Source organism: Lissotriton helveticus, chromosome 8 (assembly GCF_964261635.1).
Source record: "Lissotriton helveticus chromosome 8, aLisHel1.1, whole genome shotgun sequence".
NCBI classification, from domain to species: Eukaryota; Metazoa; Chordata; class Amphibia; order Caudata; family Salamandridae; genus Lissotriton; species Lissotriton helveticus.
In genome coordinates this window covers 1,452,766,233-1,452,792,205 of record NC_136069.1, presented here as the reverse complement: position 1 = coordinate 1,452,792,205, position 25,973 = coordinate 1,452,766,233, and the positions used below count along the sequence as shown (strand labels likewise).

The window sequence follows — 25,973 nt, the reverse complement described above, 5'->3', positions numbered from 1 at the left end:
AAGAGATAACAGGCACCTAAGTGATCAACCTATTATATGCGTGCAATAAATATTGTAAAATTAAAAATAATAACAGCTGACTGTTTTACTAGTGATGCTTTCTAACAAGCTTTTCAGTTGTATCGTGTATTTTATTATTATGTGAGAGGGAGAAAAAAATACATCAAAACCCTACCGAGCAATTAAATTAAAGGGAGCAATTATAACAAGCATTTGCAATGCAATAGGTCTCGCAGTTGTGAGAGTTTGAGCTATTGGCATTTTAAATGCCAGTGCCTTTTATTTATGTATTGGTTTTTAAAACATAAATAAAAGGCATTGTCATTTACAATGCCAATATCTTAAACTCCTGCAAATGCGAGACCTATTGCATTGCAAATGCTTGTTTAAACAATACATTCGCAAAGGTAGCAGCAGGTAGGCACTGTCTGTCTGATATTAATAAGGCAAGACCTTTTGGCTTTGCCAATGCTAATTGCCTGTGAAAAATCTGGTCACCCAAGCTCTGCCATCTTCGCTTTTGCCTTTCAACATCTTCCCTCCTTCGCTCCCGCCGCTCGATGCTTTCGGAGAGGCGTCTACTTCTGTCTGCGGATGAACTTCTGCGGGAAGTGACGTCGGAGCGCGTGTGGCGTGTTCTCTTTCTCAGCGGCAGCCGGTTCTTCCTGTCATTCTTCGCCCCGGCCCGCACTCACCATGGCCCTGCACGTGCCCAAAGCCCCGGGCTTCGCCCAGATGCTCAAGGACGGAGCCAAAGTAAGTGCGACGGGGGAGGACTTTGTTTGGCTCACCCCTTTCTAGATGTTTCTTGGGCTGCTCCGGTGTCAGGAAGCGTCCAGCCGGTACTCGGGAGGGGAGACTGCCCTTGGGCTCACGCAGGATTAGTCAGCATAGCATGAGCTGAGACCGCTGCTTACCCCACGCGGGCCACGGAGGGGAATGCACACGGGTCCGCAGCGAACTGCTGTGGGCCACAGTGGTGCTTTGTCATTCTCCATCACCCGGCCCTATATGGAGCGCGAGCACTCTCCTCTGTCTCCAGCGCCCTCCCCCTGCCTGTGCTCATCTCAATGGTGCAGTCGTAAAATGTTGATGCGGTGGTTGCCGTGGAGGCTTGATCAAAGGCGGCGCCCTGTGTCGACACATTAGTGCTTAAAGTCGCCCGACCCCCATTATTGCAAAAAAATATAAAACTGAATCGTACACCGAGGCGATTTTTACTTGGCGAATTTCCGAATTTTTAACAGCCCTAACACAGCCATAGGATTCTTAAGATCTGCTGCCAGATTTGAGCTGTATAGGACTTGGGTGTGATCTTTAATGCGGTCTTACTTTCCGTTATGTCCTGTTTTAAGGGGGTAGTACGTACTTTACTTTGAAAACTAAAGTTGCCACTGATGATCTTCCATTAGTGATTGTCTATTTATTTATGCAATTTTGTATAGCGCAATCTTTACCCAAAGGTGTCGGGCGCTTTACAATAGAACAAAGTACGTTACATGAGGATATTTACAAACTTACACATTAGGTTTACAAACGGGCTAGTTGAAAAAGTAAAATAAAATAAGAATAACATGCGGCCTTGAGAGACGTGAAAAGGGATGTATTAATTCTGGAAGTGTCTATGGTAGAGAAGAGATTTGAGGGCAATGGTATTGTAGCAGCTGAAGAGTTAGCATCTCTAAGATAGTTGCGTTTTTGCGGCATGCCTTGACATTTACCTGTTTTTGTCTTAGTTCGTCGTCGTTTTTGTTGGTACTTTGTTAACGGTTTAGCAGTAAAGAAAGCAAACTGAAATCTGCTTCAACGTTGCAGGTCTTGTATCGTTACTTTCTCATGACACTGCAACCATGTCAATCTATAGTGCCCGGGTCACGGCAACTCTGTAATCTTTGTCCCCTTTCTAACGTGGTTGCTCCATAGAGCTAGTCTTTAGTTTTTCCTAAACAATTCTGTGACTGCTATGAAATATCCAGTGCCTCATGACATACAAATATAAATCATTTGTTTATATCTTAACTCAGTTGTAGTGGCAGGGGTTATACGCCTCTGTGATTGAGAGGATGTATACCTCTGCTGGAGGAAGGAGTAGTGATCAACATTGCCCTGTACTTTTCAGTTGTTGTCTGAAGAAATTGGACCCTTAGAAATGTTCCCTAAACTTGGGGAACATCCAAGGATCGCCACTTGAAGGGTGAGCGAAGATCAATACTGGAGGAAGGAGCTGAGAACGATATTGCCCTTCCTTCTCCAGTGGGGGGGGGGGGGGCTTAAGATATTGGATCATTTTCTGAAACTGAACTCGGACAAGACGGAAGTCCTCATCCTGGGATCCTCACCCTCCGCCTGGGACGACTCCTGGTGGCCCCCCGCCCTAGGCAGCGCACCCAAACCAACAGACCACGCACGCAACCTGGGCTTCATCCTGGACTCCTCCCTCTCCATGACCAGACAAATCAACGCCGTCTCCTCGTCGTGCTTCAACATCCTACACATGCTACGCAAGATCTTCCGGTGGATCCCCACCGAGACCAGGAAGACGGTCACCCAGGCCCTCGTCACCAGCCGACTGGACTACGGCAACTCCCTCTACGCCGGAACCACCGCCAAACTCCAGAAGAGACTCCAGCGGATCCAGAACGCCTCAGCAAGACTCATCCTGGACATCCCCCGTCGCAACCCCATCTCCGGACACCTGAGAGACCTGCACTGGCTCCCGGTCAACAAGAGAATCACCATCCGTCTCCTCACCCACGCACACAAAGCCCTGCACAACCAAGGCCCAGGATACCTCAACAGCCGCCTCAATTTCTACGCCCCCAAACGCCAGCTTCGATCGACCGGCCACGCCCTCGCCGCCGTCCCCCGCATCCGAAGAGCCACCACAGGGGGAAGGTCCTTCTCCTACCTCGCCGCCAAGACCTGGAACTCCCTCCCGACCGATCTCCGCCGGACCCAGGACCACCTCGCCTTCAGGAAGCAGCTCAAGACCTGGCTGTTCGAGCGGTAGCGGAACCCCCCTCCCCTAGCGCCTTGAGACCCTCCGGGTGAGTAGCGCGCTATACAAATGCTTTGATTGATTGATTGATATACTCCAAACTTGAGGGGTCTATTTGTGAGGTCGTAGAAGTACAGACCAGGATTTGCACTTTGGAGATATTGTTTTGTTCTGATGAAGGTGGTGGTCAAATTATAGTACCCACCGAAACGTGTCGATGGACTGATGATAAAGCCCACCCTAGATCCTTCAGGACAACTGTTAAACAAAAAATAAGGAGAAGATAATTCATTGTTTTTGTGTTCTAAGTGTTCTGTGCTAGACTGTTTTGGTGCTTTCATGATTAGAAATAACGTTCTGGCTTGTTCTCCCATAGTGTGTTTTTTTTAGGTCTTTGTGCAATAAATGTTTTTAAAGGATTTTTTATGAATTGTGAAGGCTTGTGATACAAAGTTTTTGGACAGCCATATTGACACCAGTTTTTAGAAACTGTTGAATCAATTATTTTATTTAACTGGGTTTTTTAATCTATGAATAATACATTTGTTATCTCCAATTGACCCATTCTTTTACTTTCTTTGATAATTTGTAGGCTATACGTTGTTTATTCTTTGGTGATAGAAAATTCTCTTTTGAGCATGTTTGGAGAGTGTATGTAGTTACCCAAAGGGATTCTGTTTAGGACTTTAGTGTTCCTGTCCTGGAGCATGGACGCATTACTATGTTCTTCCATACTAGCTTGTTCAAGTGCTAGCTTTCTTTCTTCTTTTTTTTTTTTTTTTTTTTTTTTTTTTTTACTCACTCTGAGAGTGCATGTGTTTTTCCATTGTCTCCCTTTTGTGTTTCTCACTCCCTGCTGTGCTCTGTTCGTTTCGCCAGTGTACTTTCTGCCTACCAGCTCCTGCCCATATGATCCCCTTCGTTGCTTCTGCCCCTTATTCACGCTCCCCACCTCCATCTTTAAAAACTTGTCTACAGTCCGTGGCCCATGTGCCCCAAGTTACTTCCTCCTCAAACACTCGTTAAAAATAAACTTGGATCTGTAACAAAAATGTAGTTTTGTAACCGCATGCACCTACAGGTGATGCTTCTGGCTGTGTAAAAGCGCTTTCTTTTTTTTATTTTTTTTTAAATTAATTTTTCTTACCAGTGTGGCACTTTTTTTCTTACCAGTGTGGCACTTCTCGGATTCTGTGCCTCCATTTTGGCTTCAGCAATGGTTATTTAAATTGCCATTGTAGGTGCTTTCACAGGACACACTCTTTTACTTATTGTTCGAAGTAAACCAGAAGTAGACCGAAAGGAACATTTTGTTCGAAACCAGTTTCCAAATAGACACAGGCACTTCTGTTCCCTTTTGCTACTAAGATTTCTTTACTACATTTTTTAGCAGTTTTTATTAGCATAGATAACGCCCAGTGACTCGCAAATTGCTTTATATTAGAAAATGCATGTAATAAATATATACTGATTGTGGTGGAACTGGGGATGGGCGGCAAATTCCTTTTACCAAAAATTGTAATGTTTTTTTTCCCCCACAGTATCTCAATGAACAGATACATAAATTAAGAAAAAACCTCAAATAGACACATACTCAGAAAACTTCCCCCATATTCCTAACCCAATATTTTGTTTCTTAATCCCTTTAAAAGAATACAAACTGAACTCTAAATTGAATAAATTATACATATATGCCCTCTGTCGTTCAAAAGGGGGAGGTTCAACCTGTAGCCAACCCATCGCAATGCATAATCGATCGTCATTGCTATAAACAAAAAATGTCTATGTATAGATAGGGGAGTGCCCTTGCCCACTTCGAGTCCCATACCAAAGAGCATCATTGTGAATGTTAAATCAATTTGAACTCCTATAACTCTGGTCAAAAATTGCTCAGTGTGTTGAATATAATTTGTCAGACAACGACATGAATAAAAGATGTGCAACATATCCGCATTGTCCCCCCCCCTCCCCCCCGCATTGAACTTTCAAAATCGCAGACAACCCAGATCTAATTATAGCATCCTTTAAGCTTACATTTTCAATGCCCAAAATCACAGCCCATTTAGCATTGTGTTTATCCAGGTCAACCTTTCTATATGACAGCATTAATTGATACATCACCCCAATTTTGACCTGGCGGTGGACAGCAATGACTACTGGAGTCCGATCTAACTTTTTTCCGGAAAATGAAATCTCTAAGCTGAAAGAACTTGAAAAATAGATTTTTAGGCAAATTAAATTGACGGGATAATTCTTCATAAGGCCTCAGAAAACCGTAGTTACAAAAAAAATCCCCCAATTGGACTACACCCTTTGCCCTCCAGCCCAGAGCAATCGCATCCCAAAGAATAGGGGGAAGAAGCGTAACAGCATTTGTTGGGGTATAGCAGGACAGTTTCTTAAGTAGGCAGATCTTCCGTATTTTTTTCCAAACGTTAAAGGCTGATATCAACACCTTAAACCTTGTGCGCTTGTAGTAGCTGATTTCAATTTTTCAAAAAGCATTGACGTGCCTCAGGACCCAACAAAATCAGAAAAACAGCGAGCCCCCCGTTCAATTGGTAAAGTCAAAAATCTCATGGCAGGTCTAGGTTTACTCGGAGCCCAAATAAACTAATAACAAATAGACTGTAAATGCTGCAATTGTGCCACAGAAATTTCCAACGGTACAGCTCGGAAGACATACAACACCTTGGATACGATATTCATCTTAATGATATTTGCTCTGCCTATCAAAGTAAGTTGTAGTCTAGACCAGTTATCCAATGAATCCTGAATGCTCCGTAGTAGCAAGGTCCAGTTGACATTAACCAGTTCATACATGGATAATCTAATTCTAATACCCAGATATGTCGCTTCTTTTACCACTCTGGTTTCATGCATAATCACCTGATCAGTAATTAAAACCTGTGTCTTGATCAAGTTTAATTTATAGCCAGATACCTGACCGAATAATAGTGCCAGTTGCTCGATCTCTTGGAGCGCTAACACGGGATCAGAAGTAGTTACTGCGATATCGTCTGCTTATGCAAACACTGAGTAAGGTACAATATGAACCGTAAAAGGCTTAATCAGAGAGTTGTTGCTTAATTGTTCTATGAATGGGTTTATGTAGAGCGCAAACAGTAATGGGAAGCAGGGACACCTCTGCCTTGTGCCTCGAGTAATATTGACCGTTTCGGAGATTAGACCCATTGATGTAATCCGGGCGACCGGTGAGTGTACAATACTTGTATGGCATTCATAAACCGTGTACCAAAACCCATCCGTGACATCAGCTCCCACAAGTAAGCCCACTCCACACGGTCAAACGCCTTTTCTGCGTCTAATAATATACGGCCTAGTTCCCACTTTTCCGTATGTGCAACATCAAACAGCGTCACCACTTTGTTGACATGTGATACCGTACTGCGTTCAGGAATAAAGCCATGTTGGTTCTGAGACACTAAAGGGTTAATGACTTGAGACAGTCGGGTGGCTAAGATCTTAGAATATATTTTGACATCGCAATTCATTAATGAAATTGGCCTATAGGAGCCCACCAGTTCAGAGTCTTTACCTTTTTTGCCAAAAACCACAATAGTGGCTTCTCACCATGATTTAGGGGCGGATCCATTCTGTGCTACCCTAAATGTGCGTAGCATATCCTCTTTTAAGACACTAAAAAAGAGCTTATAAATTTCTGCTGGAAGTTTATCAGGTCCAGCAGCTTTCCCTAAAGCTAATCTATTGAGAGCTGCTTCCAGCTCTTCCATAGTGACCGGACATCTAAAATTTCCCTTTCACTAATCTCAAGTTGTGCTATAGCCCAATCCATACTATATGGGGTAGATATACTTTAAGGTATCTGTTGCGCATACAATTCTTAATAAAACTGATGGAAAATAGCTAAAATCCCTTTGGGATCCTGGCAAACTACTCCGGCATTCTCCTTTAACCCAGCAATGCGCCACCCTGATTCTTTCTTACGTAGGCGAAGCGCCAAACACCGACCGACAGCTTCACCAAATTCGTGAGTTTGTTTTTTATGGACCAGGTATTTCCTGGCATTATCCGCATTCCAAACTCCCTTAATTTTGGACCTCGCTACCTCCGCAGCTTCCTCTAGTTCTTCTCTTCTAAGTTTCCTGCACGTGCAGTGGCCCCCTGTATTAATTTATTTTCTGTGTCTTTCAATCTCGTATATAGCTCCTGTATCTCCTGCTTTCTTTTCCTGTTCTGATGACTAACAAAGCTCAATACCTCACCTCTCAAGCATGCCTTTAATGAGTTCCACACTATTGCATGTTGCGCAGTGTACCGATTGATGGAGAAAAATTCTTTAATCGACTCAGACACATGTCTCTGAAAATCTTCATTCAAACATAATTTACGATCAAAATAAAATGTTTTAGCCGGCAAAGCCAAAGCTGGAGCAGGAACCCCAAGCACAATTGGAGAATGATCAGATGTAATTCTAGGCAACGTTTGGATTGAAGCTCCCACAATTTGTGAGGCAGATAAAAAGAAATAGTCTAAACGCGCAAACTTTTCGTGGGGGAAGGAATAAGTATACCCTGGATCTGCAGGGTTTAGCTAGCCCCAGGCATCTACTAACCCATGATCTATTACTAAATTATGCAAAGCTTTAAATACTTTTGGTTTGCGTCCCTTATAGAACCGGGGCTCATTCTTCAATTCTCCTGTGGATAAAGAAATATTAATGTCCTCACATATTATAAGAGGTGTACCCCACGTTGCTAGCTAAGTATTTCTCGGCTGAAATAGCAGGAGCGTCGGCCTAAAGTGGAAACCGGAATGGGGAGTGAGTTTAAAACCACAGGGATAGTAATGCTGCGGGTCAAGGGATAGTAAACCGGAGTGGTGACCGGTGGAGATCTACAATGGGGTTCCAAGCCGTGCATTCGAGCCGATGCTCAGGTGGACTGTCAACCACCGACGCTCCCGCTATTTCAGCCGAGAAATACTTAATAAGGCATGAATTACAATGTCCTGATGATGATCCTAAAATTGTTAAATAAGGATCGAAACGCCGCCGACACCCTACACTATATGTGCTTGACCGTAATATATGAAAGGCCGCAATAGTGTTTTTTGTTTCATTAATCTGAATTATATGCAGATTGCTTCAGCTTGCCTGATACCCACCTTCTATGTATGTCACACGTGTTTACATGTGGTAGTAGGACACAGGCTGTGTCCCACTTGATATTGTATAGAATTCTGGCTACATTTCTATTTTGCATTATTAAACCCTGTCCGGCTGGACAGACGATATAGAATCCATCTCTGATCTATATTTATTTGTCATGACTATCCCCCCTAAATATCTAGGGACCACTGTTCTTTGAAATAATATATATACCCAAGGTCCCAGACCTACTGCTCAAATTGGGTTTCTCTTGTACTCTATAACAGATTGTTGAGAGGCAACAATTAAAGAAACCCCCAACGTTTCTAGAGTTGCCCTCTGAGACCAAGGTATGTGTATCTCTTGGAGACACACCAAGTCTGGATAAATACTACGCAGCTCTGCCGAGATTCTATTTCTTTTATGCCAATTAAGACCACAAACATTAAATGAGCAGATGCTTACCCCCCTAGACATCATAGTGGTGTATTAGCACCGTCCTACTGACCAACACATTTTGCTCAATAGACTAGACAAACATTTCTAACTTTATTACTTCCTTGAGTTACTATGATTTTTTTTTTTGCCCTTTTTCCCCCCACCTCAGTGCCCCACCCCAACCCTTTCCCCGTCCCCATCCCAGCTCACCAACCCTCCACTCCCACTCCCCTCTGAGCAAGGTTTTAGGACCCACGGTCCTGTTGATGCAGGTGATCGTGCTCCCCCTTGCCCCCTATTCATGGCTATATCCATAGCAATATTTACACAAATAAAGATAATAACATTAATCGATTAACCATAAGTGACCTAGCGCTAAATTGTGCTATAACTAAAGTAAACTAGCCCCTTAAATTGATTTCAAAAACTCATTAGCCGAACTTTCATTGGAAAAGAAATGTGTGCGATCCTTGAAGATCACTTTCAGTTTTGATGGAATCCGCTTGCGAAGCTGCCATGTAAGCTCTACCGTTTGTCTACAAAAATCTGCCTGCACAAAAAAACTCAAAATCCCTCCCAGATTTTTTTTGTTAGGTCGTGCTGAGCGATACACATCCTCCCGTGCTAAAATTTTAAATGTTTTCTACTCACTGTTTTAGCTGTAACATGTTGATTGCTTTGTACAGTTAACAGTAAATACAATTAGACACATAATGCAGTGAAAGGTCACTTAAAACAGTTACCGTGGGTAGATAGGTCATGCTTTATGAATGGTATACAATAAAGTCGAACATTTTGCAATGTATCAACCATTCTAAAACCTACTGCAAGAACAACACGTTTTTCGTCAATTCGAAGTATTGATGAAATGGTGGACTTTTCAGCTTTTTTTAAAGATGCTTGTTGGGATGGCATTGCCCTAATGTCCCACCAGTGGCATGGAGTTTTCACCCGGGTGCATGCCTCTAAGAAGGATTATTTTATAGGTTCTGCCAAAAAGTCTTGTTTCAGCGCACAAGCGGACACTGCTCCAACTGATTCAAACACAGAGATAAAGACTTCACTACAGCTCTTCAGTGTTCTGTCTTCTGTTCCCGCTGACAACATGCTTCATCGATATTATACAAATCAGAATTCAACCAAATGAGCATACATCTGCTGCTGGCGACTGAGTGTTTAATTAATGTAGAATAGAATTGCAGACATCCAAATTAAGCAAATTTCATTTTGTGAAAGTTTTTATTGTTTTTGAAATCTTTTGAAAATTATGCTGCACTAAATATCGAAACAGTCTCAGTTTCTTACTCTATAGACCTCATACCTGCATCATCTAAGCTAGAGCTAGGCATTGAATACTAGCCCCAAAGCTTTGTGTTGAAACATTCTTAAAAGATTTAGAGCATGTTGTTGACGTCTATTAAAGTAAAAAGCAGAATGTTCGTTTTGACCTTTTTCCCCATCTCTACGCAGATATTCCTCTCCTCAAAATTGACCAACCTATTCAGATCTTTGTTTCTGTGCAAAGAACGTTAACAGGAGGAATCTGTCTCTGCAGATGGGCTAATACATTTTTTTACTTTTGTTGTCTAGCCAGTAACTTTTTTGTGTTCAAGTATTGCATAACTAAGATATTTCTTTAAAGAAGTCCTCCTGTTACTTACACCCTTACGTGCGGGAAAAGTTGCATCCTATCAGCAAGGGCAGAGAGTCCCGCTGGTGCTAGCACCCTCCATTCCTCAGGCCCTATACAGCTGGGAGGGTGGGAGAAAGGCAGAAAGTCCAGTCTCCACCTGGGAAATGATTTTTTTTTCTTCTAAAAAGTGGTGTGGGGTGGGGCCAATCCAATCGCAAGCTATCCTCCCTCACCCCCAGTCTTCTGCTTAGTAGACAGCCCAATAGACCCCCAGATAATAACGGCTAACAAAAAACAGGTATGTGGTTAGCGGGTGATCTGTCCATGCATTGACGACCTTCCCACTCAACAATTTCCCAGACAGTTTTTCTGTCCCTCTGAGTGGTTCCCATTTTAATGGAACGGGGTGTGGGTTCCGCCTCTCTGACACGCGTGCTGCCTTCACACCATGTGAGACTCTTTCTGCAGCTTTGGGGGGGTTTAGCCACAGTCTTTCTTCCCCTGGGGCAGTAAGACCACTAAACACGAGGGAATGGTTTAAAAAAAATACATACATAATCTGGATGGGGGCAAGCACCAGATCGCGCACACTCCCATGGTTTAGGGAGACTTACTCCTCCGTACCTGTCTATTGGTCAAAATTAAGATCAAAGACAGGTCAATATCCTGTAAGTTTTCCCTCTGGATAGTTCCATTCTTGTGGCTGAGGGATGATGGGCAATGTTGGCCATTTCTGATAAATGAAGGCAGAGGGCAATCCAGTATGGTTTGGTGAGGATCCTATAAGGCAAACACAAGCAGATGATGGACGGAGCGCTGAAACCTTTCAGTCACTGATCTGGGTTGAATCCTACATCGTTCTTTAGCTCACTTCACCACCCCAGTTCAGACACAGCTATATGCAAATCAGTCTTGACCCTGTACCTCATGGTAACAGACCAGCCTGAACTGCCAAGCCATGTCTTCCCTTGACCGGAAACCAGCATCCTGGGACCAGTTTCTAGCACACTTTTTTTCTCGCTGAATGTCCAACCTATGCTTTAAAAAAAAAAAAAAAAAATCTTCTGGTTGCAGTATTCGGAGCCAGGGTGAACCTGGGAAATCCTCTGTCCTGGGCATTACTGAAAACTAGAGGTCCCGGGTAATCCTGTGGTTCTGAAAAATATGGATCCGTAATAGTACCGGACTCGAGAATAAAAACTTCGTCGAAATAGGACGAATTTGGTATCAAAAGACCGAGAATGACGAGTACATCAAGTACATGTATTTTCGGCATATCCGAGTGACGATTTCGCCTCGAAATCGCCATTTGCCCTCTAAACCCTTAGCTGCATGTTGCTCTCTACATAAGCCTTAATCCAGTCGAATTTGATTCCACAAGGACACATACTCCTTAATCGACTTCTTCCTGACCCCAGTACAAGTTAGAACCATTGCCCCAGGCCGAGCTCGTTAGGTCAGTTCCCTCCCAGCGGCCGAGCAAGATAGTATCTAGGCCCAACCGGCCATAAAGCCATTTCAGCACGCACACCTGCCATATCTCGCTCACATCTTTCTCCACTCCTTTTCCTCACTTATTTTATGGTGGGGAGGTGACCATTTTTATTAGGGGTCCAGCGATATCTGATGAAATGTTGGGCCTTGCCGGATGATTTGTTATGGGCAGCACGACGTGAAATATGTACATGTCATCATGACTCTGCTTTCTTTTGTAAAACAGTAACCATAAATGAAATACCACGCACCCAAGGAATGCTTCGCCAAAGGGTGAATATTGTGTATAAGAAGGGAAGCCTAACTTTGTGAAAGTGTGCAGTCTCCTGAATATACTGGTATTGTACTTCTAGGACCCTGTCACCTTGGTTGCAGCCAATAAACTAATCTTTGACTTCACCTGGAAGACTCTGAAGTTTCTGTGGGTCTGACTCAGGAGAACCCGAGGTCTCTGGTGTGTTGATCCCCTGGCACCGCTGGGTTACCGGTTCTGTACCGGTTCTTAAAAACCCAGTACCTCAATCCAATGGAATGTGTCTTGCCTAGATCCAAATATGTTTTCCTACCAAGAATACCCTCCAAGTGTCTGACTACGAATCAGAAAACACAGTATCCCCACATTTGTTTTTAGGTTTCGCCTGCGAAAACCGCGAAGCATGTTCTCGCTGCGAGAACTATAGTCGTCGGCTCAGCCGACAACGAGAGGAGACAAGAGATGGCCACACGTGCAGCATTGTCAATGGGAGAGCCAAGAGATGGCCACGCGCGCAGCATTGTCAATGGGATTTGGTCGCGCGCGTGAGCTTCTACCGTTGACAGCATGGCAGAATCAGATCACGACCCGCGCCTCGTGAACAGTTCACGTGACTTTTTCGCCTTTAGGTTTCGTCTTTTTCACTCGTACGTGCGTGTAGCGGTGAGGCGCCCCCGGGGTGAGGAGGCCGGTGGAGAGAAGGACAGAGTGGCGGAGATCCCCTACTCGGAGACCTGGGGTGAAGAGGAGCAGGGCAACGGGGAGTTATGAGGCACCACGACGAGCACAAACGGAGGCGGCAGAAGCGCAGGAGGAAGGGCAGCGGAGAGCAGGGTGAGTCTGCAGAGGAGCAGCCGCCGCCCCACAAGGCCAAAAACTGGTGAATGTGTACAATTGCATTAGCTTAGGTTGCAGTCTAGCTATGTGCACAGCTTTGATGCTGCGTTAACACTCCTACTTTTTAATACATTTGCAGGAGGGGCTGGGGCGCAGACCGGCCTCGCTGTGTTCGAGGGAGAAAGGGCAAATAAAACTGTGCCTCGCTTCTGTTCTTCATTTCTGTGGGGGGGCAGCCGTAGAAGCAGACTAGCACTGGACTGCGCTTCCTCCGTCCTTGTCTAGTTACAGGCCAGAGACCCCGCATTTCATCTGTGAAGAAATTCGGCGTCAGTAACCAGTAAAGGTAGGGCTTCAAGTGGGATGAAAAAACTTCGGAGTCTCTCAAAGGGGCATGGCTGATGTAATAAGGGCATGTCATAAAACACCTAAGCTAGAACCCTGTGCTTAGCATAGAGCCCTCCCTCGCCTCCGTATTCTGCAGCTCTGTCATTACATTCAGACCTGCGTGCGCGCGCGTCTCCTTCACAGGAGCCTCTGTGCAGTGCATGCAGTTCGGGGCTCACTGGCAGTAGCTGCCAGGGAGCAGCCCCCTCTGGCACTGATGCCGACAGCAAGCTTTCACCTCGCAGCCGGAGTGTGAGCACATATGCCTGTAGCATGTGTGTGTGAACAGATGGGTGACAGGCAGCAGACGCCTGTCCGCGCCAGGGCGTGCCTGTCACTGTGTGTTCTGAGCACTGTGTGGTGTGTTGGTGCGTGGAGTTGTCAGTGTCTGTGTCCAAACAGATATCTGTGTGCAGATGAGTGTGTGTGTGTCTTTTGGAAACTGTAATTCTCAGTGACTTTGCATATGTGCTTTTGTCTAGGTTTCAGCGTCAAGGAGTGTTTATCTATGTGTGTTTTTCGGCACGTGCCTATCAGATTGTAGGTGTGTAGATATGATTGTGCGTGGATGCTGGTTTGGAAGTGGTACAGATGTGCTTGAGTGTCAGAGTGAACGTGTTGATGTACGCATGTGTGCATCTGATCTGTGTAAGCGTGTCTGTCCGTATACAGATGTGTTTGTGTGAGTGTCAGAATACTAATGTGTTTGCGTGAGCCTGTCTGTGTCCGTATACAGAAGTGTTTGTGTGCGTGTTTCAGTATGTAGATGTGTTTGTGTGCGTTTGTCTGTATGCAGATGTTTGAGGGCGTGTGTCTGTGTCCGTATACAGGCAGCCTGTGGTGCTCCACGCGCCTCTCTAGCTTGCATGTTACCCGGGGGCACAACAACAAAACTCGTAAACTCCACCTGCAAAACCAATCTCGATCTGTGTATAACAGTGAGTTATGCCTCATTTTATTCCCACTTCTCGTATTTGACAATGATTAAAAAAACTAATTTAGTGGGTTGTGTGGACCTTGTTAACGCACCCCTCCCTGCTCCATACTGAGTCTGCTGAGCCAGTCTAAAATTACAATGGCCTAGCAATCTACCAACCCTGTCATGAGGACGATATGCAGGCTAGGGTTTCATGTAACACAAAGCATTCTGGTACTTGTAGTGCCCTAAAGTCAACCCCCAAGGTGCTTATCCTATACCGGGCTCAGACAGCCTCAAACCATGTTAGGCATTCGATTCTCTCCCCGCCCCCCACCTCTCCCTAAAAATGTAATTGGCACATACTTGAGACTTTAAACAAGCGTTCACTGGACCTTGCCAACCTGTTAGTGTTGTACTCGATCTACTGTTGCAAATGTGTATTTTAGAAACCAATAAAAAGTTGCCTTAATATAGTAGCCAAGTTGCTTGGAAACCAAAGGCCTGAAAGTAGCAACTTAAGAATGCTTACGCCCGCCGTCCCCTCACCGCCCAGCCTTTCAAGGAGATGTGGTCCGCAAAATGCCATCCTAGATGGGCCTGCAGCGCCAATGATTATGCCAGTGATCGATGGTGTAAACAAAGTCATAATGTAAATGGGACACTTACCAGGCATAATGTAAGTGAGACACTTACCTGGCATAATGTAAGTGGGACACTTACCAACTGTCACGCCAGACTAAAACTACAGAATCCATGGTCTGTGGCTGGGGCATACCCGAGAGGGTGGTAGGATTCCTGAGCCCCCAATCCTGCAGTGGCGCACTGGGGGCTTTTGTACTAATTGCAGTGTTTGATCTGGAAGTGCATGAGCGCCAATGTTAGGGAGCAACATTGTAAAAACAAGGGCATGAAAAACTTGGATATTATCGAATAGTAATGTTTTGCAAAATACATGTAGCCTTTCATCCGCATGCGCATCACGCTCGTTTCCACACTAGTTGGACTCTGTTCCCACGTGTTATAAGGTCTGCTGTTTCCCCTGTTACGACCTGTCTGCTTTCTGGTCTGCAACCCATTCTACCGCTACAAGCACCATACCTTGCTTTTTGTTACCACTTTTTCTATGTGATATATAATTTGGGCACTCAACATGGAGGGTTTTAAATCGCAGCCCATGCCGACGATATTCTGATTTTCACCGAGGAAGCAGATATAGAAATCCCTGCTCTTCTTCTTAACAAGCATTTGCAATGCAATAGGTCTTGCATTTGCGAGAGTTTAAGCTATTAGCATTGCAAATTACAATGCCTTTTATTTGTTTTACAAAACATAAATAAAAGACATTGTCATTTACAATGCCAAAAGCTCAAACTTATGTAAACGCGAGACCTATTGCATTGCAAATGCTTGTTAGATATTTCAGGAGCGTCCAGCCAATCGCAAAAGTCCTAACAAACTGCATTCCTACTTTCTCCGAAGAAGAACATCACGCCATTGTATTGGTGGGCCTAAACCAAGCTTCTCAAACTACTGGCCTGTGAGCTACTGGTGGCTCGCCAGCCACCTCTAAATAGCTCTCCTGTGTGCAGTCCACCCTATTAAGTTAAACACTTTTTCTTGACTGAATTGAGATGAGAGATGTGTGTGTGTGTGTGTGTGTATATATATATATATATATATATATGTGTTTTTTCAAGACGGAAAGGTATGCATTTTCAAAATTCATAAGTTGTAATTTAGAGAAAAATGGCTCAATTTCACAAATATTTTTAAAGCTTATGTTTGAGTGATAAATCCTGTGGCATTGTGCATACATATAACTGATTCAGTTAGCTGGCAGCCAGTGGCATTGAGTTATCTATTACACATGTAGAGGCATTTGAAATTATCAAAACCTTTTTTACCTTATGACTTGAAACCCAGCCTGATGCACTGACATAACCAGTGCCAGTAACTTTGCATATGGTGTAATCTTGTCTTGTGTGGTCACTATTACAGCACTAATAATATTAGTGGCTCTGGGTAATTTTCATTGAACAAAAGTAGCTTTCGTTAAAGAAAAAGTTGGAGACCCCTGGCCTAAACTGTGACTGGAACAGACCATAACCATTTGCAGACATTTATTGACTTCATATGTTCCTACTTTTGACTCATTCTTGTTCAGTACAGTAGACCCACCCACAAAAGTATTGTTGGAGACTATATGATAGTAGGACTTTGCAGGTCCAGAATTTCTTGTCTGGTAAATGTGGTAGTTTGATGTTTGCAGGGCATTCTGGGTAAGGTAAAGTGACTTGTACAGACCGGTATTTAGCCAGGCTTCCAGTTTTCAGAAATGCGTTCGGGTTGTCTGTTTACCTAGGTGCTGGCTGAATGCTCCATCCACCCCAATGAAAAGTTAGAGAAAACGGTGTTTTTTAGGCATAGTTGACATTAGCAGAGCATCCTAGGTAAATAAATGTTCTGGGATCCTTGCAAGTCAAACTTCTGAAGTATCTAGTTTTCAGAAAAGCCCACAATCTGGTTGGGTTTTGTGGGTGCTTGCCGACCCGCAAGCATGGGTATATATACTACAGCCATTCCCCGTGGAAAGTGAAAGCAAATTGGGTGTTTCTAGACGTTATGAGGCATCTTGAATAAGAAAGAGTAGACTCTTCCAGGTGTCTAATTGTCAGAAATATCCTTTTTTATTAGACCCAACCCCCACCCCACCCTTTTCCCGGTGCCGGACGAACCCGGGCCCAAATATTGTGGCCACCAATATCCCAACCAGTCGGTGTAAGTTCAAAGCAAAATTCTTGGTGTTTCCACAGTGTGTTTCTTTTTTGGGCTTTTTCTACCCCTGGTGACAGGTCTATGCACACAAGTGTGGGGTACAGTTTCTATCCGTAGAAGTGTGGTAATGCTGAGGAATAGTACTCTTGTTCCACATAGATTCCAGAACTTTCCCTTACAGAAAAGTGAGGAAAAGCAGTGTTTTCTAAGGTTTGACCTTTGCAGGGCATTCAAAGTATCAAAAATAGTGGGATCCTCACAAGGCGCACCACCCTTGTGTCTAGTTTACAAAAATGTCTAGATGTCACCCAGGGAAACCTACAAACCACATTCGCAGACCATTGTGGGTGGCTGCAGATGTCCTCAGAATGATTGCAATTCAAATGAAAAATGTTGATGTTTCCACACACTATTTTGAAACCTTTCCTTTCCTCTAGCTAAAGGTCTATCTCACATGTGGGGTAGCGTTTTGAATTGAGAGAATGTGCAGCAGTACACCTCAGCATGACATGGCTAGTATTTGAAAGTGACTTGAACAAGTGTGACACCAAAATGTCATTTACCTTTGTTAAAAGGTTTTTGTCTGCAGTTTGTTGATTGATGGATCATTGGGGATCCCCAGGAGAAAAGACGTGCATAAGAAACCAAATACGAAAGAAAAACATGACCTAGAGTACAAAGACTTTTCGCAGTGGCAAAGCCTGCAATTTGCAAAATCACAGGATTTGTAACTGCAAAATGGCTTTTTAAAAAAAAATACTAAACTAATTTGGTAACAGGTCACCAATTAGCAAAATGTATTTAGAAGAAACCCATAAATGAATCGCTATTTGAAGGGGTTGTGTTAAGTATCCCTTCCAAATAGTGATTCATTAAGGTATGTATCAATGTTTTGAAATCAAATTCCGGTTGCAAACATTCACATTTTGCTAGCACCTCAAAAGATGTGCTACCCCATTCCTAAATGGGTAGGAGTCCCCTTGAGCTTTTGTGCGACCTTCATCCTTTATTTTTTTTTTTTGTGTGCTATTTCTATAGACTGAGATGGTACAGAACATTGGCACTGTCGCCCATCAAATAGACGGTGAAAGACTAGTACTACCACTGCATGTCGGGCACCTGTGCTGTGGATCTTGTATGGCAAGGTCTAAATCAGGTCATCGTACAGGTCAAAAACAATATACAGCAGTCATGACAAAATAACTTATCACAATAAGAAACATCTGAGAACAGCAACAAGAGCATGGTAACGGCAGCTAAGCCTCATTGGGGGTACGGGTCACTGCAATCAGTTGTTTCAAACTGTCTCCCTGTCAATTAAACTCTGAGATGCTCAAATATGTTTACGTCTAGATCTAATTGGTAGCATTTATGCATTGTTACAATAAGTAGTACTCAAGCCATGAATCCGGCAAAGCGGATGAGCGAACACGCTAATAACAGAAGCACCCGCCACCTGTTGCCGCACCGATTTTAGTATTTTAGCAGTGTAACCTAGCAGATTGACATCCGAAGTATCAGGTACTTCGCAGTTCACCACCTGGGGAAATATCATCCAGCACTTCCTTCAAGTCCCTCAATAATATTTGAGGTAGGTTGGATTGCGACCCACTACGTTATGGAATTTTGTGAACTGACCTATTAGTATATAGGTGGGTATAAAAATTCCTTTCTTTTTGCAAAAAGTTGGTGTAGCCATTTTTTTGCAAGTCGATAATTAGTACCTCAGACTCCAAGTCCCCTCATGAACACTTAAAGTATGTCACCGCCTGGAGGGAGGGAGTAAAGCCATGGAATAAGGAGGAGTAATTTGAGGTAGTCAGTAAAGCCACCCAGTTTTATGGGCTAACTCCAAACCCTCTCTATTTACAATTTTTTTGTGGGAATTGTTTTGTAAATTTTGATACAAAGAACTTCGTTATCAAGTAACTACTTTTTTTTTTTTAAATGTATTTTTTTTTATAGGTAAGTAACATTTTCACAAATTCACACTCACGCATCAGTGCTTTCTTATGAGGGGAAAAGGGCATATGTTGCATACACTTATTTACGGTCTATTTCTAGGGGTCTCCTGGACTTAGGGTCGTGGGGGGGCCATGGTCCAAAGTACCACCAGCAATTCCTTGTTACCTGCCTTGGGTCGACAGGGTGCAGAGGTGCTAGTTGTGTTGGTGGCTTTGCATGAACCACAGATGGAAAGAAGTGGGGACCTAAAAAGCGGCTGCAGAGGGGGACTTGGGGGCAAATCCATGAGCTACCATCATAGCGGCTCTGGTCAGTCACAAGTGTTCTCGGAGCAAGGGGCCGCAGCTGTTTTTTGGGTACCCGGGCTTGGGCGCTCTGGTGTAAAGTAGATGGGTCTTCTGGGCTTTGTGCATACAAGGCCCTTGTGGTTGTCTATCTCTCACATTGAGGGTGCACAAATCAGGTTAGCTTGGCCATTCTGGAAGTGGGTCTTTGTGGTGCTGACGTCCCTCGACGGCTGCTTGGTCTGGGCGCTCTTAGAATCCAGACTGGACTTAAGCAGGCCTTGGTTGCTGCAAGGGGCCCGGTACCACGGGTATTTGGTGCTGTGTGGCTCTGGTCGGTTCTGGTGTCCTCTCACTCAGTGGGGGACAGCTCTTACCTTCAGGAGCACATGTACCCCTTCCTGGGGGGTGGCAACACAGTAAAATGGACTATGCTTCTTCGATGCCTGCGGACTGCAGGGAAGTAGCTCCTCTACTCTGAGAGATTGCTGATATTTTGCGAGCGGCTTGCAGTCTGCTATGGTTCTTGGCAGTTGTTCAACTGCAGGACAAGTAACTTGGTCACAACTGTCAACTGGTAAAGGAATGCAACGTTTGGTGCCAAAAGTCCACAGCAGTCTTAACACTTTCTCATGGCTCTTCTTTGTCCTTTTCTTCTGGATCGGTCGAATCTAAGTTCCTGGCATCGGGTTGCCTCATAATACTCAATTTACGGGCGTTAAGGGGAGTGACAGGTAGTAGCCATCATGTAGCTGGGGAATCTCGTAATCACCAGTGCCCGGTACATATACTCAAGGTGGCTTACCTGTTCACTGACTATGTCCAAGAATGACTTTCAGGAAGGCAGGGGGAGTGGTAGGTCCACCGCGATCCTCTGCGTGCAAGACGATAAAACTGCAGTATCCACGCGGTCCTCTGCCTTGACCTAAAGCTCACATTAGCCTAATGTGTAGGGTTGGAATATGGAGACATGATAGGGTGAGCTACTGAGTGTTACATATAACCAAATTGTAGCACCTGCCCTGATTAAGGTTAGGGCATCTATTTATTCCTGGTCCTGAAGAAAAGCCGCGGATCCCTCCTGGACAATCCAGGCGTGAAAATGTCCACACTAAAGTTCTTCTACATCACACACTAGATAGTCACGCTTTGTAACTGCGCTGAACATCCACACTTAATTGTTTTTAACCCAACCAAAGTGACCTTTGAATAACTCTGTTGTTGGAAACCCTTTAGGTATTTTTAGACCACTTTCACACCTCGCCACAACTTTTCACGATCTCCACACCCCTCAAAGCAGTCTACTCCAATCTTTCTTCATCCCTTTTCTGCATAGGAACAGGTACCCCATTCTGTGTGTCCAAGAATCGGCATGAATATCACAGGGGCATATCTCCTCACATGTAATATAATCCACCCTGACGTGGGGCTGCAGGGTCTGCTGCATGGTGACTTATATTACATGCAGTGTCTGCACCATGGCTCACAGAATGTGTGCCATGTTGTGTTTTCACTTTTCTCTGCACCATGTCACACAACCTGCAATGGCAGCTTGCATGAGTGTGGTGATTGGTCCCTTAGGGTGGTACAATACATGCTGCAGCCCTTAGGGACCCTCTTTAGTTTCCTTGCCAAAGATACCAGCAGTACCATTTACTAGGGACATACAGGGGGCTCTAAAGATATTGCCAATTACAGTAAAGTTATATAGTTTTAGGGAAAGAGATCTGGCACTGGGGACCTGGATAGCAGGAACCCAGTGCACTTCTGTAAAAATTGCATCAAATCCCAGGCAAAAAGTGGGGGAACCATGTCAAAAAGGGGCGCTTTCCTACACGTTCCAAATCGGTTGCTAGCTTTTTTCCACTTCTTACTTAATGATGGTTTCAAAGAGACTTTTTACATGCTGCTTGCACTTTAACATTGTCCTGCTCATTTGTTAAACAGTTTGTTTATTTTTCTTTTCTCTATAGCATTATTCAGGATTGGAGGAAGCAGTCTTTCGTAATATTACAGCTTGTAAAGAACTTGCCCAGACAACTCGGACTGCCTACGGGCCAAATGGTATGTTAATCCTTCATTAACCAGCATTGGAAAAGTCAATAGGTCTCACCTTACGTAGCTATTTACTTTATAAAAGTTTCTTGCCATGTTGTAGATCTGTGCAATACGAAGAGAGGAAGGATGTGTGGGAGGGGCAAGGACCAAGGGGACTAACAGCAGTGCATAGTAGGGAGGGGCTGGGAGCAAGCACATGGATCACAGAGGTTCTGGGGCAAGCAGAGGGACAGTGGGTGGTGGTAGTGAAGTTCTGGAGCAACCAGAGAGACCACAGAGGGTGGTAGGGTATGTAAGCATAGAGGTGAGGGATGCGGCAAGCACAAGGGAGACAATAAAAACGAAGGAAGCGGGCATGTAGAGTACAGATGGCTGCAAGCAATAGGAAGAATGCGGGTGTAGAGGGGAGAGATAGGAGCATGTAAGACAAAAAACAAGAGCTTGGAGAGACAAAGAAAAGAATGCGAAGAAAGCTGGCACCCAGGTGACTGTTAGGGTCAATCAACAGGAAGAATGAGGATGTTTGGAGAGAAAATTAAAGAAGGAAAAATACAAAGGAAAGAATAATTGAGGAGCCTACTGGGGGCAATCTGGAAGGAAACTTACACAGGCATGGAGGGAACAGACCATCAAGGCAGAAAGAAGCACATGGTGCGCGAGAAGGTAACATGAGTGTAAGTGAGGGGCAAAAGCATCTAGGTGAGATAGATTGACAGTGAGCGCAGGGAGCACGAGGTAAACATCTAGCAAACACAAGCACTTGAACAGTGTGTGTCCACAAAAACGTTTCTCCCATTGCAAGCAGTTTAAAAGATACAAGCTTTAACCTTGCTCTAAGTGAGGGTCAAACGCAAGAAGAGGACATGAAGTCTGCACACTAACAAATCATAAGCAAGCAAATGTAGCCAACCAATAGTAAGCAATGGGCGGGCTCTAAGCCCATTGTAAGCTAACTAAACGTCTCACAAGCAACCGCGTGTGCACTATCTCAGGCAAGACCTAAAAAGTGCAGTTGAGATGTTGTACTGGTATTTCTGCAGTTTTGGTATTTTCTGTTGTGCTACTATTGCTGTAGACAATCTGATTTTCTATGTCTTGCATAGCTCAAACCGTTCTTATTTCTTTATTTATTGTACTGTAATTGGCATATTGGTATATTTTTTTTAACCTGTTGAAGATGCATAATCTTTAGTAGACTTTGTACTAAAGTTCCCAGGTAAGTTACTGTTGGGTAGTTGAGTGTTGAAATGATTGATCTATGGCTACTGAACAATGATGGCTCTTTGTACCTGCTTTTCCACTCGCATCATTAACTGTTGATCCACATTTCATCCATGATCACGATAACACATTTGACCTCCTGTCTAGACATTACATTTTGTGCATGTTAGCAGTTAAAACAGCAAAATGTTGGATGAGAGTCACGAAATATCTAGCTGTTTTGGGAGATAGTTGCTTGCCAAAATTATGGATCCCAATCCCCCTCTGTGACCCTCTCCAAACAGCAAGGCTCTGTGTGTATAAAAAGGGGATACTGTCAAATTGTTCGCTTGAGATGGGTGGACATATGGCTGGATAATTATTGTAAATGTGATCAAGCTGATCACGAAAAACTGTAACAAATGCAAAATGTATACTTTTGGGATTGTGGACTTCCTCATGTTCTTGGCTGTTTTTGTTTTAAGTTATAAAATGCCAATAAACACTATAAAAAATGTAAAAAACAGCATTTTAATAATACTCTGGCGTCATTACATTTTGAAATTGAGATGCATGGACCTTTGACATTATGGTGATTGACCTTAGTGACCTTACACTTTTGAAATGGTGAAAAGGCTGTAATACATCTAATTATTTGAATTGTTTCATATTCCTAATTTGACCCAGGGGCATTTGTGTTCGTACTGTATTTAAATAAGAAGTATTTTTATATTTTGTGATGACCTTCTACTGGTCTCTTTAGGAGCACATCAGTTTTTGCGTCTCTGTCCACTTTGCGTTTACCTTTATCGCAGACACTACATTATTGCCGGTATCATCATTTCCTTATCCTTTATGGGAGACCCGTGTGCTTTTGTCATTCTAGTATTGTTTGGACCTTGTGTAGTACGTCTAAAATGTATTTTGTATTAGACATTTGCGTATTGTTATTGTCCCTCACACTTTACTATATTGTTATTGTCCCTCAAACTTTACTATATTTTATTGTAAAATGCAATAAATTACATTTTTGAGTGGGGGTTATCTCCAAACTTAGCGAAATGCTAGGGTAAATAAATTGAAACTAATAAGTCCTAAAGATGGAGTTGTCATTGACTTCTTTGAAACAATTGAGGTCCAGCCAATGAGGAATGATGGTAATCTGATTTTACCATTTTAACCTGCCCTGAAAAGTTCAAAAGCTCATCATTTACCCCATTCAGCCCTCAGTTTGGTTATTCAAAAAGAAAACACATTAAAAAACTAAGCCACAGAAATTTTTAGGTGTTTTGTAGACTAAAGCTTGGATTTTCACTGAAAACGCTTATTTTAGTTCTTTTTATTCTGGCTAAAGGAATATTCATTATATTTTTGTGAGTGAAGTATGCTTTATGTCCTCATGTTAATAGTCTTTGTGCTACAGTTTTCTATATCGATGATGTCATATGTCCTCATTCAGTAATTTCTTTAGTGTCAATTTTAGGTGAAATGGCACATCGTGATGGCCATTGCTTTCATATTTAAACGTACACAATTTTCTCATGCCTTATGGCGTGTATATAATTCAGTAAGATGCCTGCAGTAACAGGGCACATTAGATGAGTGCTCTTTCTACAGACGTCTAGCAAAGCTGGCAAGGCAGAGGGTTGAATCCCAACAGCAATTAATCTGCCTTTTTTTGAAGGTCAATAAAATGTGTTCCTTTGGGGTGGGTGTGAGAAAGTGCCTCTTTTGACAAGGTTAGTCCTCCACTTTTTTGCCTGGAAAATGATATGGTTTTGATTGTAGTGCACAGGGTCCCTGCCAACCAGGTCCACCTGTGCCAGTGCTTCTTCCCTAAAACTGTACCATGATTGGTAACTTCAGGCTCCTTGTAAGTCTCTAGAAAAAAATCAAGAGGGTCCCCTAGTGACTACTCACCAAGGCCATTCCACTGCAGCTTGCATGCCTTGGTGCAGTGAAAAACGGCAAAGCCAACATGGCACACTGCCTGTGTGCAATACCAACCAGCACTGCCTAAGGTATAGGTGCGCTGTATCACAGTTGTGGGCATATCTGCATGAGCAGATATGCCCCTACAATATTTAGGTATATTCTTAGATATTGTAAGTGTCAGGGAAATCAACGAGAGAACATGGGCTGGAAACTTAGGCGGCCTGCCACCACAAGACATGTTTCCGGACCCCGAGTCGAGAGTCTCTGCTCTCTCTGGCCAGAAACAAAGCACATTCTGGACGAAGGTGTCCCATCTCCTCCCCCTGGATGGGCACAGTCATGCTCAAAAGGGAAGCTTCAAAGGCCTGTCTCCTTCATTATGCAACCCAAACCTCTGCTGCTAGCAACAGATGTCAGCCTCCGGTTCAAACCCACACTTGTGGGCAGGAGAACCGGCAGAAAGCTTAGTAAGAATAGTAGGTGTAGCCCCCCTTCGCCAACTCCACCCCTCATGTGCTAGAGGCGAAGTTAAGCACCCTTCAGTGCCCACCATCTTGAAGATGGTGGGACTTATCCAGTCAGGGCTAGTGCTATGCCCCCCCTCACAGGAGGGTGGCATAATAGGTGTAGACACCCCAGGTAAGGAACGCATTGGTCCCTACCTGTTACTCCTGTAATGCCCCTAAATCTAGTATTTAGGTGGCTCCCCCAGACCCAGTAATTACATTTTGACAACCTATGAAGACACCAACTGACTTGGCCCCAGCCCTACAGCCTGTCTGCAGTCACCAAAGACCCTGCTGAAGAGGAGTGACTTGGCTTGCAGACCAGCAACCTGCAGAACCCTGGGAGGACTGCCTCCCTTCCAAAAAGACTCCCGATCTCCCATGGGCAACTGACCTGTCCAGAAGAAACCAATTGCAAAAAAAAAAACCCACCTCCGCACCGGATGTCGAAGGCCTGAGCCCAAGTGGCCCACCGGTCCTGCGACGGTTCCACAGCGATTCTGAGATCAAGTCCACCTCGATGCCTGCAGCCTCAACTTGAAGACTCCCTGAGGATTACGACCTGCCTGGTAACCTGTTTTCTGGCGCCAAAGGACACTCCTGCACCCGAAGACCCTGGGCCATGGGGAGCTTGCCCAACAGTAGCCTTATGTCTCCTAGCATCTACTCTTACCTGGGCAACTGGCCTGAGCATTTGTTCCAAACCGCTCTCATCTTTGAATAGCATTGGGCACCCAACGCTGTGTTTGCACTCTGCTCCCGCCCGCCACAGTGGGTGTAAATTTGGTGCTGCCTGTGGGCCTCTCTATGCTTACCTTAACCCCAGGCGATCAACCCTTGACACTGCTTTACTCTCCTGTAAGCAGCGCATTTTAAATCACACCCAGTCTTCATTGGTTAACATTGGCTAGTTCGACCTTGACTGTGACCTCTGCACCCGGCCGCCTCTATGGTGCTGGTGGTGCACCTTTGGTTCCAACTTTATCTTTGCCCGGTGCTGACCTTAAACCCTGAAGACTGGATTTGTAAGTCGTGTACTTACCTGTGAAATTGAAATCTTGTTTTCATCCCTAGGATAACTTTGCTGAACTGAAAAATACTCCAAGCATCCACTTTTTAAAGTCTCAAGGATTTTTCCTGAATCTTGTGCTTACTTTTTT

At 44.1% G+C, this 25,973-nt stretch overlaps 1 protein-coding gene across 3 annotated transcripts in view; it reads left to right on the top strand.

Moving 5' to 3' along the window:
• Window positions 1–591: 591 nt before the first annotated feature.
• CCT8 (chaperonin containing TCP1 subunit 8) overlaps window positions 592–25,973 on the top strand; it is a 64,811-nt gene continuing 39,429 nt past the window's right edge. For 2 of the 3 annotated variants that reach the window (XM_078658382.1, XM_078658381.1), the window contains exons 1-2: window positions 600–756; window positions 21,088–21,178. In XM_078658382.1, the coding sequence (XP_078514508.1) occupies window positions 697–756; window positions 21,088–21,178 (151 nt within the window). In that variant the 5' untranslated portion in view covers window positions 600–696. Of the gene's footprint in view, window positions 757–21,087; window positions 21,179–25,973 lie in introns of all 3 variants that reach the window. The other variant, XM_078658383.1, reaches the window with a different exon arrangement.